We start from the raw sequence: 21,148 nt of genomic DNA on the forward strand, positions 1-21,148 counted from the left end.
GATTTTTTCCAAATAATGAAGAAAGAAGAGTTGTAAATGAGGAATTTGCAAATTTTTCCACTACCGAAGAGGGGGATTTGATGAGCACGACTCTATTGAAAATAGGGGAGTTCTTGACCCAAAGAAGTGGTGGGTCATTCATGGTGCATTCATGGTGCAACAGCATCTATGCTCCAAATTTTGGCCCTAAAGTTACTTGGCCAACCTTGCTCCTCTTTATGTTGCGAGCGGAATTGGAGTAACTACTCATTCAGCCACTCCATGAAGAGGAATAAGTTACGCCACAACGAGCCGCAGATTTAGTATATGTACATACTAATCTTCGCCTTTTATCAAGAAGGGCTCCAGAATATATAAAAGGAAAGACCAAGATGTGGGATGTTGGACAAGATTCTTTCGACACATCCGATGGTGTTGGTCTTCTTGAAATTGCAAATCTTTCACTTGATGAGCCAAATTTGGAGAATGTGGTATTTATTGATGATTCCAATGAGAATGAAACTAAACCAAAATGAAGTCTTTTGATGAAAACCCTGTCCTTTTCTTTTTGTTGTTTTGAATGTGGACTATACATGTAAGTCGTAAGATGAATATCATGATGTTTTGTGGTCTGGTGAATGACTGAATGGAAATACTATATTTGTTTTGCTTTTACTCATTTGTTTATTTTAGATATTTCAATATGTCATGACATATTATCAACATAAATTTATTTATACATATTAAAATAATATGTTATTTAGATACCCCTGACGTATCGTATCCTAGAGTTTGGGACAATGCCGTATCGCCCGTATCGTGTCGTAACCATATCCCCGTATTCGTATTCGTGCAACACAGGTTGAGATGTTGCGTTTTCCTATTGTAGTGGTTTAGTGATTCTGGATTATGGTTTTGGATTATTAGCTGTACGGTTGTTTTGACTGCTTGTGGTTATGTATCTGTGCTCCTCTGCCGTGCATGTACAAGAGAGACTCTGTCTACATGGACAGAGGATGCCCTGTGCGTGTAGCGGGTCTGTACATGTTTCGGGCAAGATTTCAAATAAGGTTTAGAGGGGTATTAAATTCTCAATTAAATAAGGTTTATGATTACGAATGGATTAAAGCTCGGACATTTTGCTCATATATAGCCTAAGAGGGCCTACTCCACCTCTTTAACTCTTCCTCTTTCTTTCTCTCTCTTCCGCCCCCCCCCGCCCCCACCCCTCTAAAAAAAATGAAAGAAAAAGAGAGCAACAGGGTGAACTTAGGGAATAGAGATTGCCGGTGAAGTTCACAGGGTGAAGCCTATATCTCCCTCATTTCATTAAGGCAAAATAGGTAGTGATCATGGAGGGAAAATGATGATTTGCAACCGATCTCACAACAAAGCCTGGAGCAACTATCCATGGGAGGTCGTTTTGTGGGCAAAAAGGGAGAACCAGTACCAACAAAATTGTAGTGCACTTAACTTTTGCAAATTGCGAGTTCTAGTGAGAGAATAGTGCTTAATACTATTCTGAAGGTTTGGACTGAGTTTAGTGAGCTTAGGAGTGTCTTCGAGGCTTAATAAGCGCGAAAACGGACTCCGTAGATCAAATTCGGCAAAAATTGCATGGTTTGAGTTGAGTACCAATACTAGACTTGAGGTATCGGAACTCTATAGAGTGCCAAATTGGGCAACTCTCGGGTTCTACAAAACTCAGCTCTGGATACCGGTACTAGGCTGAGTACCGGTACTACATTGGGCGGATACATGAACGCAATGAAAAATCAGAAATACCAACGTTCGGGTTTTGCGGTACTGGACCCCTTGTATCGGAACAGACTATGGAGTACCGGTACTCCAAATCATGTATCAGTACTCAATGTTGCAGAACCTGTTTCGTACTAAATGCAATTACTGAGTTTTGGAGGGGCTTTTGGGGTATTGTTTCAACTAGTATAACATACCCTATACTCCCTCATTCTCTTTTGTTGGTTGAGAATGGAGAGGGAGTAGAGGTGAGCTTCTCTCCCTTTTTCTCTTGGATTTCTTCCTCTAAACCTCTAATCTTTGGGTTTAATCTCTTTTTCTTCCTCTCCTCTTTGGATGCAAGAACTTTGATCTTGGAGGGGAGCTCGATGATGTAAAGAGAAGCTTGTTGGAGGATCAAACTTCACACTAGCATCTCATGGCTTGGTTTGAAGCTTAATTTGAAGTTAGTAACTTTCTTGTACTCTCTATTTAGGAGATTACAAGAAATTTTGGTGAAAAACCTAGTTTTGTAGAAACTAGGATTGGTTTTGGAGCTTTTCTTTTAAAAGTTTTTTGGATGGAATTGATGAGTGTAGAACACTCTTTTAGATCGGATTTGAACATGCTTCACTTTGGTTTGAACCTTGGACAAGATTTTCTTATGTTAAGGTAATTTTTATCTAATTTTTACTTGATTTTAGGTAAATTTCATGGGAAGCTTTTTAGAAGCTTGTAACCCCTTTGAAATTTTTCTTAGAGTGCTAGAAGTCTAGAGGGCAACTTCATTTGGAGAAACGAACAAGTTTCGAAGGATATCCGATAGGTTTGATCTCACCAAAATGGGTGAACTTCCTCTATGTCTCCTATATTGTTATAGGATTTGTTAATGCATATTTATGCTATTCTTGACATGCTAGAATTTTTGGATACATGATGCATATATGTTATATATGAAATTGGAAATAGTCTACGTAGTAGAGGGTTATGATGATAACATGCATATTATATCATATGTAATATCAAGTTCCTCTTATGCAAACATAGGCATGCATGTTAGATGCAAAAATTGCATGGCAATTTTTAGATGAATAGTAATATCATATAAGATGAATAGTAATATCACATGAGACACTATATGGTTAATGGAATTATTAGATTCAAAAATTGCATGGCAATCAATATACTTGCTATAGATGAAAGTAAACATGACATATGGCATGTAATGACAAAATGTAGAACTAAGTATGTTTCACTTAGTTTAGATGAGATGAATAACTAAAGTGGACATTATGACATTGTACCCAACCTTTAGGTCGTTAGATGTAATTCCATGTTTTAGACATGACGAAAGAGTTTTCTACGCATTTGAATATATATATATGGCAAAGGTATAATTGTTTAGTTAAATGAGGGGTAATTGTTTGCATGATGAATCTCATACTCCATGTAGTGGAGGTTCATGTAGTAAGGCGTATGCATGATATGATCTTGTGGACATCCTCATAATTCTATGAATATGCCATTAGTAAGTTGTTTCCTTCGTGCTATAGTGGAAATAGTAGATGTTGTCACCCGTTAGGGTCATAATGAGATGTAAACCTATACATACTTGAGACATGTTGCATATCGGTAGAAACATACCATCGAATTTATTGAAGATGAAACATGACATTTATGTTATAGTATCCGACCTTGAGCCGATGATTGAGATTCCATATTTTAGACATAATGATTGAGATATGTGGCCTTTGGACATGATGCTTATGATCACGCTTGCTTGCCTTTGTGCTCATTCGCACAAGCTTGTGAGGGTCGCTCCCTACAAGCCGGCACTCCGCATTTAGCCTTTGCGACAACATGCTTGCCCGTGCAAGATTGGGCGCCGAAGTGAATTGCCGTGGGAAAGGCTCATTCCTAGAGGGGGAATATTGACTACCACGGGGCCATTAGGCACGACACAAGCCAGAACGTCACCATGTGTAAGCCCCTCGTTAATTGGGTAAAGTTAAGAAAACTTAACATCGTACATCACAATTAGTTGATGCATATAAAGTAAGTGGACATACTAATGGGCTATTACTTTGTAACCCTACTTGATGCATTCATAGAAGTTGGACATTCATGTTAGTCATTGTTGGTATTGACAACCTTAGTGGTAGTAAATCTATACACATGTTGGTTAGTATAGATGTATAACTATATGACGATAATGAAAGGAAAATACTTGTCCATGTAAACTTGCATGTAAGCTTGCATATACAAATACTTGCGCATGTGACAGTAGAAAATCATATACATGTTAGATTGTTAGTTGACATTATCATGTAGAGGCATGACTATAATTGAATCTGACCAATTAATTGTCACTTTATGCTTAATACTTCTTGTATTTTTATCATGCCTTAGTTGACCTAGTGGTGTATTTTGCCTCTCGGCGGCTTATCCACCGGGAACTATTGTTTAATAATTCTCACCTCCATTGGTTGTTTGTTTTTATTTCAGAACCTTCCACGACGGGAGACGCTAGGGATCGTGGCAAGGGGTTCGCGACTAGCTAGAACTTCTTCGGTGTTGTTATAAAGGGACCCATCGACATTTTTCATTTAGTCTAGTTTGAAGATGTACAATTATATCTTTTATTCCTTGTTGTATAATTTTGTAAGGTATTTGTATTAAGCTCTTTATGTAGTTCACTCGTGCTTGTTTTTGTAGAAGGTTTTTGTACTCGCTCTGATCGCCATGTTTAGAATTCGTTCCTACTTCTTTCTTATGTTGTTGTTGTTGTAGAAGCCTTGTGTGCATCGGGAGTGCTTGGTGTACACAACGAGTCTGTGCACGCACCGGGTGGGCTTCCGCTGGAGCCCGGGGCGTGACAAAAATCACCTTCGGGTGCGCACACAGCGACCCGAACAAGTTCATTGCCACACCCCTAGTGCACCAGTCAATCAGAGCCACTGCATATTGCTGCACTAACGCCACACATTGGAGCTACTGCCTTACTACTAGGGGTGTCAACGAGCCGAACACGAGCGAGCTGGCGAACACGAGTTGGGTCGTTAAAGTATCGAGCCGAAAAATTCAGTTCGTATTCAAGCTGGCTCACGGGTTAGATTGGATATATATAAAAAATAAATTTATAAAATCTTACCCATTAGACTTTGATCTAATAGTTGAAACTTTACATATAAATAGGTATTTTTATAATTGAGCTCATCTTTATATTTTATTTTGCTAAAAATCAAATAATAAAAAAATATATTATATATAATTATTTATTTATATATAAATATGAATATATATATATATATATATAAATTAAATAAATTATATAAATATAAATATATGTATTCGAGTTGTTATCGAGCCGAACACAAGCGAGCTGACCTCAGCTCGTGTTCGGCTCATTTATTAAACGAGCTGAAAAATTCAGCTCGCGTTCGGCTCATTTACTGAACGAGTGATTCGATCTCAAAGCTCATATCGAGCCGAACACGAGCTAGCTCGCAAACGGGGAGCTGGATTGCCACGCCTGCTTACTGCTGCATAAGGTACACCACCATTGATGCATGGTTGGTGCTACACCACCTCTGATAGCAACTAGGCTGCACCAAGGAGCTTGACCAACTATTGCCTCCACTTTTATAAACAAAAATTTTTCTTTATAAAGTATTTTCTCATTATAAAGAAATTTTGCATGCTTCTATGATTAATATACGCAAAATTTTCTTATTATAAAGAATGTCCTGTTTGTAAGTATGCCTCTTTGGTGTCATTAGATTTTTTTTCAATTTAAAATTTGTCTTCTTTTTTCTTGTTCTTTTTTATTTTGGGCATTCGTTTACATGCTTTTGTGGGAAAAGATTTTCTATAACAACAGATTCAACAATCTGCTTTTTGTATAAAACTTGTCATGTTTATTTTTCAAAACTATTTTTTCTTGCTAATATTTTTATGGATAAAGATAATATAAAAAAATATCTGAAGGGCAATTTTATATTAACTTTCATTTTAACTTTTAATTTTCTCTAGCTTATTCTTTTGTTCTATTTTTTAAGCTTTTATGAATAAAAATTTGGCCAATTTGCATAAAAAATCCACTTATTTTGGGGTTTTGCAAAATCGGGCCACCTTTTTCCTTTTTGCAGATTCGGTCCGCTTTTTCCGCCGCCTGACCAAAATGCCCCTCCTATACAATAGCCTCCCGCGTATTTCTTGACATACGTATACTGCCCTGCCGTACGGTCTGGCGCGCATTAATTGACCGCTTATTTCTCGGAACCCGGACAACATCCGACCCCGCTATTCGCCGGTCCCGCTGTTTCCTGTTCTGCTTAAGACTTTACGAAATTTTCGAACGCTATTGACAAAAAGTGCGCGCTCCGCAACAGGGATAATAGTGCAATGTGAAGTCTACGAAATGAGAAATGGTGCAACTGACCTCTATAACAGTGCATCCTAGCCTCGTTCCAGTGCAAACAAACCATAATCAGTCAAAATTTANAAGCTTATTTAAATAACATAATTAAATTTAAATAGCATAACATAAAAAGGTAAGCTTTTCGTTTGCTGGGAAGTCATTACTAAACTAATGGTTCCCGCCTGAAGGGGTGATTGAAGCTAGACTATAAAAATTCGAAATTCTGTATACATGGACCCCCCTTTTTTCACCTTCTTTTCAACTGCCAGTGCCAGATCTTATGAATTCGGGTCAATTGAATCTCAACTGTTCCAATTTTGTCTCTTGAAGAAGTAAATGAGTTATATTGAGTTCTATTCTATTAGAATAGAAATATGTTAGAATAGAAATATTTTAAATATTTAAAATTGTTAAATGTAATTTAATATTGTTTAATGTATATATATATATATATATATATATATGATATGTTATCATATGTGTTTTTTGAGAATGCTCATTGAATAAGCAATTCAATAACAAATTTCGGATCTAATCAATATTGATATACCAAGTATCTTATCTGTTGATACGAAATATTCTGGTGATCCCCACGCCGGTTTGTCCTATTCAGATATTCACGACCAAGAGGTACTGGATTCTTTTTCGGATAGGCCCTGAAAGGAGAAAAAAGACTGGAATGCCAACAGATGTATGTCTATTCTCTAATTCACCCGACCCGATAGTACCCATTTTGGTAACGTCCAGTGCCAAAGTCACTGAATGGGTAAGTCGCCAATCCCTAAAACGGACTATGTAATGTACTTTATCTGTTGGGGTACTGGTGGGTATTTTACCAGAGGTTTCTATCAATCTACCCTTGTGTGATTCCTATTGAATCATATACTCGGGGGTGGGTGCGGGGCGGACGATTTCCAAACGGACTACTCATTCATTAGATAGAGAAGATCGCCAAGATTTCGTGATCCGCTGCCAAACCTATTCCAATTCCAACAACTCAAGACTCGGATCTTAGGGATCACCGAAATACTTCGTATCAACAGATAAGATACTCGGTATATCACGTAGCCGTACTGGAAGGTGCAGCTGGATCACCTCCTTTTCAGGGAGAGCTAATGCTTATGCTTGTTGGGTATTTTGGTTTGACACTGCTTCACAACCAAAAAAAAGCGAGCTACGTAGCGTCCGCTATCCCGATCATGATTTTCCTACCCCCAGAGGTAAAGTAAGGGGCCTTCCCTTTTGGGAAGGCTGTGGGCGAGGAGGGATTCGAACCCCCGACACCGTGGTTCGTAGCCACGTGCTTTGGGCAAATTGGAACCATTAACTTTTTTTTATTGTGCAAATCCAATCATCTAGATTTGAAATAAGAAGCATTTCCCCATTGGTAGCCAATGGTTATCCATTAAGCGGAGGAAATGGTATCATAAGAAGTAAAAAGGTTATGCTCCATGTAAAACCTGCTCGATTTAGATCGGGAAAATCGTACGGATTTTATGAAACCATGTGCTATGGCTCGAATCCGTAGTCAATCCTATTTCCGATCTGTTGAATTTCAAGTATTCAGCTTCACCAATAAGATACGGAGACTTACTTCACATTTGGAATTGCACAAAAAAGATTTAGTCAATGACATAATTATTTACAATCAGATTTTTAAACCTCTAGGTTTTGAATTTTAGAGACCTTAGTATATAGATGGCAGACCATGCAATAGTTTCTTAATTTTACAATATTCCCTTCCTAGCAAGACCTTCACACGGTGCATGCTCTGTGGATTGCACCTCTCACAACATGATGCATGGTGCACCAATCTTGGTCGTCCCTATCCATTATTGCATGAGTCACAGTGTGACGCCCAACTTCCCAAGGGGTCACCCATCCTGGAACTACCATAACCTTAGCACACTTAACCCTCTTAAAATCTTGCGCCTAGCCACCGCCTAAAATACTATACCCAAGTGTAACATTCTAAATATATTATACCTTATATATTTAGCACTATTCCAAATCCTAGGGATGTCACATTCTCCCTCCTTGTAAGCTGTGACGTCCTCGTAAGGTTCACGGGCACTCACAAGCACCAGGAAATGTGAGACTCGTGTCGTTAGCGTTAGCCAACCTTGTGGGGAGCTGTGCTCCACCCACAACGATCGTCAGCTGTATGAACCCTCTAGCTCAACCGAGAGTCATCTCACACTTTCGGCTGGTGATTGGCTCCGATACCAACTATGACGCCTAGCTTCCCGGGGAGGTTCGCCCACTAGAATTACCCTAACCCTAACACGCTTAATTCTCTAAATCTCTTGGGCCTAGCCACCGTCCAAAATACTATAGCTAGGTTAAGAGATTTTTCCCTATTATACCTTATATATATAGGACTATTTTAAATCCTAGGAGCGTCACACCTAGATCGTATCTAATCTTAATCATCCGGGAAAATATAAATTTCTCTTTTTATATGTGTGATGTGCATTGCATGTGCGCTTTGCTAATCGATTAACAAATCAATCTTGGCTACCTACGAGGAAAACTTCTTCAGAATGTTTCCATAATAAAACACCCATCCAATCATAATAAAACTGCATTATTCATTCCAGCCATAATAGCACCAAGTTCAGTAACTATAACAATCTATACAGGTTATTTACAATGGGATTCTTTTAATTGATTTACAATGGGATTTTTTTTTTTTGAATTTGTTATGTGCAGTACTACAATGGCTTCTACCACCATATTGATACAACTATGTTTATGTCCTCTAACTTCTGAATCTTCAAACGATCCTAAATTATTATGGTTCAACAGAGAGCTTTGTTTACTAGCTACAAATTAGGCAAAGAAAAATGAGGTAATTTGTGAATGAGAGAAAATCAGCTTTCAAATATATAATTTTATCTTCTAGTTTACTTCACTTTGATTAGAGAAATTAACATCACATGATTTATTAAAGCCACCAGCCCAGTGCCTTAAATTTCTTTATTGCTTGAAAATATGATATGACCTCCAATTATATAAATAGTTTTGCACTTTAGCATCAATTGCATTTGCTTTTTCGGTGCCAAGGGTAGTGAGCATTTTGACTATTGAATATCTGTGAATTTATTCTCCAACTGATCCAATTATTTGAAGAACTTCCAAAACAATAAGCAAGAAGTATATCTTCATGTAACTCAAAAAACAGTTAAAAAGAACTTCTAAACTACAAATTTCTCAGCAGTGGAAGGATAAATGAACAAAATATATGCAACAAGTTCGATGAAAACATAAAGCAGAGCATTAGCAGACCTGCAGAAAGGGTCGTCTAAGAAGAAGTTCAGCAAATATACAACCTGCAGCCCAAACATCCACCCCAGCTCCATATTGTTTGGCACCAAACAATAGTTCAGGTGCTCTATACCAACGCGCAAAAACCTAACGAGGATAGAAAAGATTATTAAGTAATACTTGTATTCTTTTCGAGCCATGTTTAATGCACAGAACTGAAAGTGCATAGAAAAATAGTGACTAATGAAGGCACCATAATAAAGAGCACCTTTAAACAGCATGTACTGTTCATAAGTTAGTATAAAATAAGAATGAAAGGAAGGTGAACTCCATAACCAAAATCTTTTGTTCTTTTACTGCTACTATTTAGGCATCAAACATCATATAAGACTAGGGGTGTAAACGAGCCAAACACGAGCTGGCTCGTTAAAGTATCAAGCCGAAAAATTCAGCTCGTGTTCGGCTCGTTTATTAACGAGCCGACACGAGCTGGCTCACGTGAGCTGACAACGAACAATAAATTAACAAAGATTAGATTAAAATATATATAAAAAATAAATTTATAAATCTTATTCATTAGACTTTGATCTAATAGTTGAAACTTTACATATGAGTCTTTTTATAATTAAGCTCGCATTTATATTTTTATTTTTGCTAAAAATAAATAATAAAAATATATATTATATATAATTTATTTATTTATATATAAAAATAAATTAAATAAATTATATAAATATAAAATATATGTATTCGAGCTGTTATCGAGCGAACACGAGCGAAGCTGACCCTAGCTCGTGTTCGGCTCGTTTATTAAACGAGCTGAAAAATTCAACTCTGTTCGGCTCGTTTACTAAACGAGCGAGCCGATCTCGAGTCATTTCGAAAGCGAAACGAGCTAGCTCGCGAACAGCGAGCTGGATTGCCACCCCTATATAAGACCCCAGAGAGTTTTGGCATACCATGATTTCAAGTTACAACCAGAATTAATGAAACCAATAAGCTTTGGCTGGCCTAAAACAAAACTCGATTTAGTCAGTTTCAGTGCTTCTTACCAAGTCTTGATCAAGTTCAGCCAGCTCAATCTGTTTTGACTGATTTCTGGCCAGTTTTCAATATTTTCGACAGGTTATGATTGCTTTCAGTTAGTATGAAAATCAAAGATACTATGGAAGTCAAAACTAATGATTAAGCTATGAATTTTGATATTTGACAATTAACTCATTAAAACCTATATCATACTTCACCATAGATTTTACAAATTGAGGAATATTATCACTTAAATTTCAATAGAATTTCATCATTGTGAAGTATTGCTAGAACACTTTGTGGTTAAACAATACCAATCTACCGTATGCTTGTTTGTTATATTTATATTAGTAGCTCTACCTGAAGTGTGTTCTTTTTGTCCTTACTATATCTTCATCGACATACAATTTAGCATTACTAAGTTCTAATACTAGAGAAGGAACCGCACTGCTAGCAGGACCTTCCATTTTTTATGCTACTGGACAAATTTGCAATGTTTGCACCAGACCATATTTACCCCTCAATGATAGGAAGGACTTGATTGAAACAAAAAATAGACACAAGGACCATATTGCAAAAATTCAAAGGTTAAGGACCAAATTAAGAACTCAATTAAAAATTGTGGAAAAATGTGTAATAGAGATAAGAAACAGTTGCATGGGAAACAATATATACAAAAATAAGACAAATAAAACACACTTCCAATTTAATCGCTAATTGTTTACTGGAAATGGAAAACAATTTTGCCATTGACTAGACCATAGAATAAAACTGTTTCTAAAATGCTGTTATGCCATTATCAGAAAGCAAAATGTGATTCTTTCCAATGTCTTTTTGCCAAATGAAGTTTCAAAAACATGAACTTCCTGAGAAGGCTCCAAATTGTGGATGGAACGTGAAAGCTATAGCTCGCTTAATTCAGATTTAAATAAAAAAATGTTCATCTGTCGTTGTTTAAATGCCATTGAGTTGACTCACTCACAACTTTAATATATACATTTTTTCACACACATCAAATTCAGCCAAAGAGGTCAAAACCAAAATCAAGACCTTCAACATAATCTACAACATGTAAAAGGCATTTATACAGGGGAAAAAAAAATCATAAAGTTTGGAAATTATATCTATGAGTTTGGTGATTTGGTGCTTTTGTAGGGGTGGAAACAAGCCGAGCTCGAGCGAGCTTACCTTGGCTCAAATTCGGCTTGAAATTAATTTCAAGCCTAAATTTAAGCTCAAGCTTGGATTGAAATTAATTCGAGCCGAGCTCGAGCGAGCCTAATTTCGAGTCGAGCGAGTTCGAGCCCTAAACGAGCCGCTTGAAATTCTCAACATCATACGATCAATAGTTTAATTTGTATAGAATATTATCTATAATTTGATACAAAAATATGTCTAATAGTTCAAAGTACAAAATAATTATATGAAATATAGTATTATAATATGAAGAAAAATAATTTATGAGTTGAATACTTAATCTTTTCAGGCTCACATGTCTTTTCTTCCGCCTTCAATTCTTCATATTATTCATTTTTTTATTTATGCGGTCAAAAATAAATAAATTATATAGATAAATATTGATTAAACTATCCAATCATATATAACTAAATTAAAATTTATATAAATAATAACTTTTACTTTAAAAATATTATGTATATTTCTCAAGTATACAATTAATAGTAAGGTAGGCAACGGCGGCATATACTGTTATTTGTAACTTGGAGGCTTCCGGCTTGGTACTTAGGGTGAGAGACAGAAAAAAGAAGAGAGAAATATATTGAAATTTTAGAGCTTCTGTGGAAAAAAAAGAAAAAAAGGAAAAAATGTATAAATTTAATGAATTTTGCTCTTTTATTTTCTTTGGGTTTGTTTTATGGGCCACAACATTGGCCCAATTTTAACTAAACTCAGGTTATTCACTCAGCCTATATATATTAAAAATATATATATTTATATTTTTTAATAGTATATATATAGAGCCGGGCTACTATACTATCGATAGTACCAGAGTCCTTGGTACTATTGAGTTTTTACGTTTAGATCTACCCTTTTGATCATTTCACCCGTTAGATTATACTATTAAACCAACCACCACTGCAACCCTAGGGGACCACCATCAATTTAACCGGGGCCACTATCATCCTAACCGTTACATTCTTTCATCCAACGCGCGAAAACTCAATGTACCAAAAGTTGGTACTATTGATAGTATAGTCAGCATACTTCTCTCTTATCTCTCTCATCTCTCTATAATTATTAGAGTGGCTTATACTTTTACAAGTATCACCTGGGTGGTGCTTTAGTGTTTTTAGTCCTTGGATGGAGAGATGTGAGGTTGAGATGATGGTGGTAGGTGGTGGTAGGTGGAATAGTGTTTGATCCAAGGACTATTAGTAATTAAGAAATAGATCCAATGGCTAAAAACCTAATAGCACCATGGGGGTGATACTTGTAAAAGTATCCTAGCTCAACTCTATATATATATATATATATATATATATATATATATATTCAAGCTTTTCGAGCTTTTCAAGCCTAATTCAAACAAGCCGAGTAATACTCAAGCTTGGCTTGAAATGAATTTCGAGCCTTTTTTTTTGTTCAAGCTCGGCTCATTTAATTTCGAGTCGAGCTCGAGCGAGCCAAATATTGAATCGAACGCGAGTCGAACGCGAGCCGGCTCGCTCATTTGCCAGCCCTATGCTTTTGTATGCTTAGAAAAAAGTTGCCAAAACTTCTTTTGTCCTTTTTTTATTGTTGTAGGCTTCTATACATGTAAGATCGCATCGAATGGCCTAGATTTCGACGTTAGGGTCTCCATGGTTAGATTGCATGTGCAAAAGGTTGGTAACACACATTTGTATCAATGGATCCCAACTCTTGCTAACAATGTTCCAAAAGGCAGTATGTGGTATCCATGCAGTTACCTACCACTTAGCACATATGCAGTATGCAGTTACCTACCACTTAGCACATATGCAGTATGTGGGCGCCTATACGGCCCATCTAGATATTAAAAATATACATAAATGTTTCCAAACAAAACTAAATAACGTAAGTAATAATTCAGAATTCACAAATTAAAATAATTAATTTCAAGTAAAGGACCTCATATGTACATGTGACACTAAACTAACAATTAGGAATTTACTCTTAGGTATTAAATAGAGAAATAAATAAAATTTTGATGCAAAATCAAAGAATGCCAAACAAACATCAATATACTAAAAAGCAGTATGCTTAAACATCTATGAAGAATAATAATTTTTTCAATAAATTGTCATTCACATCATTTGAGAGGTCAACACCTAAAAAAATCTAGTATAATAACATCTAACAACTACAAAATTATTCATCAATATTTATAAACATAATTTAGATAGGTTAGAAATAATACCTACTTAAATAGAAAAAGAGAGTTAGTTATATTTATATAAAAATTGCATTTCTATGCATTATTATTAATTAAACATGTATGAAAATAGTCATATGTATATGTGTAATTATTAATCAAACAATCTCATTCAACATTGTATTTCAATCCCACCTTTAAAAACAAAAAAACAAAAAAAAAATTCACTGCATATGCGGCAGGCGGCCGCATACACGGTCCGATATGCTGCATATCGCACAACATATTACATATGCGGTGCGATTTATGGTCCAAACGACATATGCAGCCACATGAACTGCTTTTTGGAACATTGCTTGCTAATAACATAAAAACTAAATTATAGAAACCAATCCATACTTTTCCTTCTTTCTGAATTGCACCCCCTACATTTTTAAATTACCATAATTTGAGTCTTACACTTCAATCTCATCTCCAATAGGTCCAAAAGTTTGGGATAACTGTGAAAGTCAGATGCAAAAATGCATGAGAAATTTTTAGCATCTAATGATTGATTCTATATGTGAACATCTAAGTTGCAGCCTAAATAATAGTCTAAAATGAGAAAAAGAAGATCTATAAATTGGTAGTTTATTGAATTATTAATTTAAATTACATGTATCTTTTTTATTAAATAAAATCAACTTAATTTGTCGGCTCATTTCCACAAATTTTGGCGGATGTTAAACAAATGCCCAAATTTTTGAACCCATTTGCAAAGAGTAAAATGCAAGGCTATATATTCAAAGCAATTGGATAAGGAGGCAACAGAAAAATGGATGGCAATGCAAGGGTGGGTTTCATACCGTAGCCCAACATATGCTCTAACACGTCATATATTTGCACTTAGGGTGTGTTTGGTTCCCTGTAAAACTACTCTGAAATTATTTTTTTGCTTGAAAAATAGTTTTTGTTGTTTGGTTGCTCGTAAAAAAAAAAAATTCAGGAAAAAAAATTTTACGAATTCTCTGAAAAAATCAAGTGTTTGTTTTCCGCCGACCGTCAGCGGAAAACGAAAACTGATGCTCAAAAAGCACACGGCTCAGGACCTTTTGAGCACGCGGCCCAAGAGGTAATCTTCACCTCGTGGACCGCGTGAGAGAGTCCCCGGTGGACCAATGGACTCTCTCCCTCTTTCATTATATATATATAATTTTAATTTTTAAATATATTAGCGTAATATTTTATATATAAATATTATTTATAAATATATAGTAATTTATGTTGTAGTATTAAATATATACTATTATATATATATTACATACTTAATTAATATATAATATATTTTAAATATATTTTATTTTTAAATATAAACTATAATACTGATATATGTAATACTAGCTGAGTGTACGTGCAAATGCACGTAATAATTATTTTAATTTATTTCAAACTAATATTTTTACATCATATTTATCTAAAAATTTACAATAAAAATTATATTTTATAAATTTATATGTTATATTTTATTAGAAAATATCTGTAATATCCTATATTATTTTTTCTATATATACATTGAATATTTTTTTACATTTTTTACTTCTAATAAATTTAAAATTTAAGTATATTGTTTAAACTAAAAACGTCAAAATTTAATTCATATTTACTTTGAAATTTCAAATTTAATTTTGATTCACCGTAATTAAATATTTGTTAATTCAAATTTGATATCCAAAATTTATAAATTTAAATTTGTTAAAATTTAATTTTGATTTACTATAATTAAAATTTTTTATTTGTTAATTCAAATTTGAAATCCAAAATTAAATTCAATTCATGATTTAAACTCAAATTTTAATTTTAATATAAAATCTATGAACAGAAATGCTGTTTTTTAATAGATTGATCGTAACCCTCATTTTTATTTGAAATAGTTTTTTAAAAATTAATCATAACCATTCGTAGAATTAGATATATTGATTGATAAGAATGCTATTTTCTAATAGATTGATCATAACATTCGTTTTTTTAAAAAATATTTTTTAACAAATTAATCATAACCGTTGGTATGGAATATTTTTTTATTCATTTATATTCCGTTTGTTATTATAAGAATTTATTTATATTCCGTTTGTTATTATAAGAATTTTTATATGCTTTTATATATAGTATAGATAAGTATGAGAATTATTATTAGATAAGTTATTAGATAAGATGGAATATTGATACTATATAGGGGGCGCGGTTATTAGGAGATAAGTTACGCATATAAAATGTGGGATTTGATATGTACTGCTTAAGGGCAAGTTAGGTAAAAAAAGTGACAGATACTTAATTCGTCAGCCATTGAATTAGATCCAATGACTAAGAATTAATATATTTTATGATAATTTGAAAATAAAATAAAAATTATACGGCTGTGATTTATACCCATAAAAGTTGAATGAATAATATTATTAGAATGTGATTGAAATTATATTAATATGGAATGGCAATTTGGAAAATAAAAAATTTTTAAAACTCGCTCTTTTATAAGTAGTATAGATGATAATTATTATATATCAATAATATGTAATACATACAATAAGAGAAAATATATATAATAAATTTTTATTTATAAATTTTCTCTTTTTTTTACCTTTCAACCAAACAACCGTAACGGAAAACTATTCTTTTTTCCTACAAACCAAAAATTAGAGAGTGTAAAATTTATTTTCCTCCGCAAATTTTTTTCCAACAAAATTTTTTTTCACAGTTTTATGTGGAAACAAACACACCCTTACTAGAACAACAAAACTGAAATCAGCTAGTATATCTTGTGTTAGACAACTCTTGCAGCTTCTTCCAATCCTTAACACTAATTAATTTCTCATGAAAAGGACATGAGAACTGCTGACCTATTATTACAGTATATTATTTTACACTAGCATAAAATCTCCAGCTCTTCTTTCTTGAAAATAAATACCTGATGAGTAAATTTACGATCCGGGCTGCCAAAAATCCGAGCAAGACCAAAATCTGCAAGCTTAAGCTGTCCATCAGCAGCAATTAGTAGGTTGTTCGGTTTCATATCCCTGAAATACACCTTATGTCATGATTGATGTTCAAGAAGATGTCAGAAACAAATAATGGGCTATTTACTAATTTGAAACATTAGGTTTGATCAAAATGTCAACTTCATCCTCATAGTTCCAATTATAACAATTTGGCCCTTGAAGTTTGTTTTGCACCACAATTAAGCCCTACCTATAGTCAATCTCAACAAGTGCCACTTCAGCATCACTATTTCGTTTTTCACTTGTAGTGATTAAAAAACACTAAGGATGAAACTGAGGTCGAGGTCAAGCTCTAGGGCCCAAATTGAAATCATGGTAAAACATCACGATAAGAACTGGAAATCAGAGAATGAAACTAAAACTGGAACCAAACTTCAGCAAGTAAATTGCTACAATTGAAACTCTAAAGATGAAATTTTGAAAACTGAGCCAAACTTCAGGAAATCTGTAGTAAACACAATGATTACGTACCTGTGTAAGACCCATTTTCTATGGCAGAATGCAAGTCCTTTTAGTGTCATCTGGAGATAGGATTTAATATCGGCTGGTGAAAGCACTATATTCCTATCACGAATAACAGCCTCCAGGTCACTCTCCATGAACTCAAATACAAGATGCAAGTTGCCCTTGTGTGGGAAAGCATCAATCAACTCGATAATATTTGGATCCTTGAGTTCCTTGAGCAATTTTATTTCCCTTAGTGCAGTGAAATTTACTCCTTCCTTGTACTTCCCCAGCCTAATCTTCTTAATGGCAACTGTTTGCCCAGTCTGTAAAATATTCACATGCATAATAGCTCCAATCAACTGGACAATGAACCCTTTACTTGTGGAAATAGCAATTTTTTTTCAGAACCAACCAGAGTTTTAAACCCCAGGCAGTAATTTAAAATTGAATATTTCAACTGTTGGTTTGGTTCAACCATCAAAGTTCTAGTAAACAAGAAAAATGCAATTATATTTGTTTCTGCTTTCCAGAGAATTAACACATAATATAGCTTAAGAGTATAAAGACTAAGATATGTACAAAACCAATAATATCCCTTGTCAAACAAAAACCAACTGAAAACTAAAATTATCCCAAATAACATGATTTCTATTCGTTGCGATATAAAATATTGACCAAATTTTTCAGCACACAAAGTATCAACAACCTTGAACCAATAGACCGTGTTGCATGTAGTGCATTGAACTTTTGCAAAATAACAGTTCTAGTGAAAAATAGTATTTGATACTATTTAGATAATTCTAGTGGTGTTTGGTAGTTATTGGAGTGTTTTCGCCATTTCGGTGCGAAAATGGAGTTTCGAGTGCAAAATCTATGAAGTTGCAGGTTTGTTGCACATACTAGTACTGAAAATAGGGTATCGGTACTCAGTAGTGAGTTCAGCAGGAAGAGCTCTCGGTTTTCCTAAATTTTTCTGAAATACCGAAACTAAAGTTTGTTTACCAGTACTGATGCAAAACAGACCTGAACCAATGTTGATCGGCTTAAACCGATTTAGTTCATCATTTTGAACTTAGATTAGATTAGCATATCTTTAGTTAGTTAAATGAGGATTTTTAATTATCCTCTTATTTGATTTTATTTGAATTTATTTTTATATTTTTATTGTTTAGTTAATCACTAGATAAGGCTATTTTAATTAGTTATTTTATGATAAGATCAAATTCTAAATCGTATGTGTATCTGAGGTTAAGGATAGTATAAATAAGGTGTAGATCTTCATTGTATGAGGAGGATGATATTAATAAATTAATAAAAGATGATTCGAAGCTTTGGTGCACGAGCAATCTTTTTTCCTTCACGAAGCGTCGCCTTGGAGTTAGTCCAGTCCCGAAATGAGTTCGGTTCAGGAGTGAGTCCTGATTATCTTTTCTATTTCTTTTTTCTTTGTTTCTGAATTTTTTATTTTTCTTTAATTTACATAATTTCTTTTTAATTACAAAAATTTCTAAAACATATTTCAAAATTTGTCAAATTTTCAAAAAGCTTTCAAAATCATAAATTATATTTTGGAGCCCTCTAAAATGTAGAGCCCTATATCCCATCCTAAATCAAGTACACAATAGAAAAGTTGGCTGAAACATGGTTCGAGTTCTGCAGAAGTTCCTCTTGGGCACAATAACAAGGGATGTACTGATACTAAAATCGGGGTACCGGTATTCAGTTCTGCGAAGCTGAAATTGTTGTTTGGAGGGCTTAAATAGATTTTGTTACATCCATTAACATCCCAGCCCCCTCTCTCTCTTCTTCTCATTCTCTTTTCCATAAGAGAATAGGTTGGTTCATCCCTCTTCTCCATTTCTTCATCTTCTTCTTCCCTTTTCTTCTCAATTCTTCCATTAATTCCTTCTTCTCTATTTTCTTTCCTCTAGGAGCTTCAACCCATCTAAGGCTTAGAGTTGGAGTTAGAGACTTTCAAGAGTAGCTTGGAGCTTCCAATCCTCAATCCCTACATCTTGGGCTTGTATTGGAGCTTTAATTGAGGTTGGTTCTTAAGTTTAGAGCCTCCAATTAGATGATATTGAAAATTTTAGGGATTTTTCTAGTTCATGGCAAACTAGGGGTAAATTTGAAAATTTTCAAATTTGGGACTTTTAGTTGGAATTGATGAATTGGAAACCCTCTTGTAGGTTTGAATAAAGCCCCAACAACTTTGATAGAGGTATTTGCTAGAATTTACCACGTTAAGGTATTTTTCTCCTATTTTCAATATAATTTTTGGGGAATTTTAGTATGAGGGTTTATGGAGGTTTTCATCACTTGGAAAATTCTCTTTAGATTAAAAGAGAAGACTCAACAACTTAGTTTGGAAAAATACCGACTATTCTGTAGATTCAACCTAACTGAAATTGGTGTACTCCTATTATGTGATCTTCTTCTTAAATGACTTCAATTCCTTGATAAACATGACATTGAAAATTCTCATTGTTGACATAGAACATGACATCTCTATTATACGCTAGTTGTACATTCCTAATGTATGCTTTATTTTAGCATATGTTGAGCATACTTCTTATATTGGTTACCAGCTACTCCAACTAGCATGTTAATGTAGTCAAGATACTTGAACTTTATTATGAGACATGGACATCTATTTAGCAGCAACTTGGTTATTTCCTACTCTATACATCATGTTGTTTGAGTTGAGATAAATGAACCTCTTTACTAGCCATGGACATCTACTGAGACTAGTATTCACATAACCTGCAAACGAGACACGAACTTTTTTTAACAATAACCTTGTAAAAATTTCTAATTTAAATAACCCTTTCAAAATTTTATTTGGCCAATTAACCTTCCTTCTGTCAACTCAGTGCCATGTTGGAAATATGAGGAACACGGCGAATCGTTCACCACCTTTAGAAAGTAGTGAATGATTCACTGTTTTCATATTGTTATCATACTTTTTATAAGTTGTGAGGATATTTGTGAGGTTGTTAAGATTGTATGGGGATTATTAGAATTTTTATTTGATAGTTAAAATTGTATGGATAGGTTGTTAGGATATTTTAGGTTGTTAAGATTATATATAATTTGTTGGAATCTTTATGTGGTTGTTAAGATTATATATGGGAAATAGAAACAAATGGTAAATCATTCATTGTTTTCTTCTTTAAGGGAAAGCCGGCGGATCATTTATCGTCTTTAAAAAATAAGAAAAAGACGGTAAATCATTTACCGTCTTTTAAATTGCATTAAAGATGGTAAATGATTGACCATCTTCCAATTATTTTTCCAACACAAACACTAAGAAAATAAAATTATTTGGCCAAATAAATTTTTTACAAGATTATTTAACCAATTATAAATTTTTTAAGGGTTGAAACGAAAAAAAAGTCCAGGAGACACCTATGTTGCACAGATACGGATACAAGGATACGAATATGACACAATACGGATATGGTTATACGGCAATTCCTAAAACTTCTACAATATGATATGCAGATAAACTTGAATAAAATATTATTTTAAATATATTTAAATATATGTCGATTATATATAATGATATATTGAGGACAATCAGGATATTTGAATTATATTAAGGAATATATTCTAATATACATTAACTTGTACAATTATTCAACATCTCTTCATAAAAAAAGATAATCCATCGTATGGAATAACAATTCAAAAAGTATCAACCAACTTCATCCAACTTGATCAAATGATAACAATAGATATTTAGTCACACAAATTAGATAATTAGCCATTCAACATATATGTTTGTTTTACTAGGTTCTATTATTAAAACAATAATAAAAAAATATGCTAACAATTTAATAGAAGAAGAAAAATCATTCTCTATAGCCTTTATTGCTTAGTGCTAGG

General features: G+C 33.9%; 1 protein-coding gene across 4 annotated transcripts in view; it reads right to left on the reverse strand.

Annotated features, from left to right (window-relative positions):
* The window catches only part of LOC109724029 (cyclin-dependent kinase D-1-like), a 56,011-nt gene that overhangs the window by 31,348 nt on the left and 3,515 nt on the right, over positions 1–21,148 (reverse strand). For all 4 annotated transcript variants that reach the window (XM_020252632.1, XM_020252631.1, XM_020252629.1 and 1 more), the window contains exons 3-5: positions 17,285–17,583; positions 16,723–16,831; positions 9,425–9,550 (exon numbers count right to left, since the gene is read on the reverse strand). In XM_020252632.1, coding sequence (XP_020108221.1) covers positions 9,425–9,550; positions 16,723–16,831; positions 17,285–17,583 — 534 coding nt within the window. The remainder of the gene's footprint in view (positions 1–9,424; positions 9,551–16,722; positions 16,832–17,284; positions 17,584–21,148) is intronic.

Source organism: Ananas comosus, linkage group 18 (assembly GCF_001540865.1).
Source record: "Ananas comosus cultivar F153 linkage group 18, ASM154086v1, whole genome shotgun sequence".
Lineage (NCBI taxonomy): Eukaryota > Viridiplantae > Streptophyta > Magnoliopsida > Poales > Bromeliaceae > Ananas > Ananas comosus.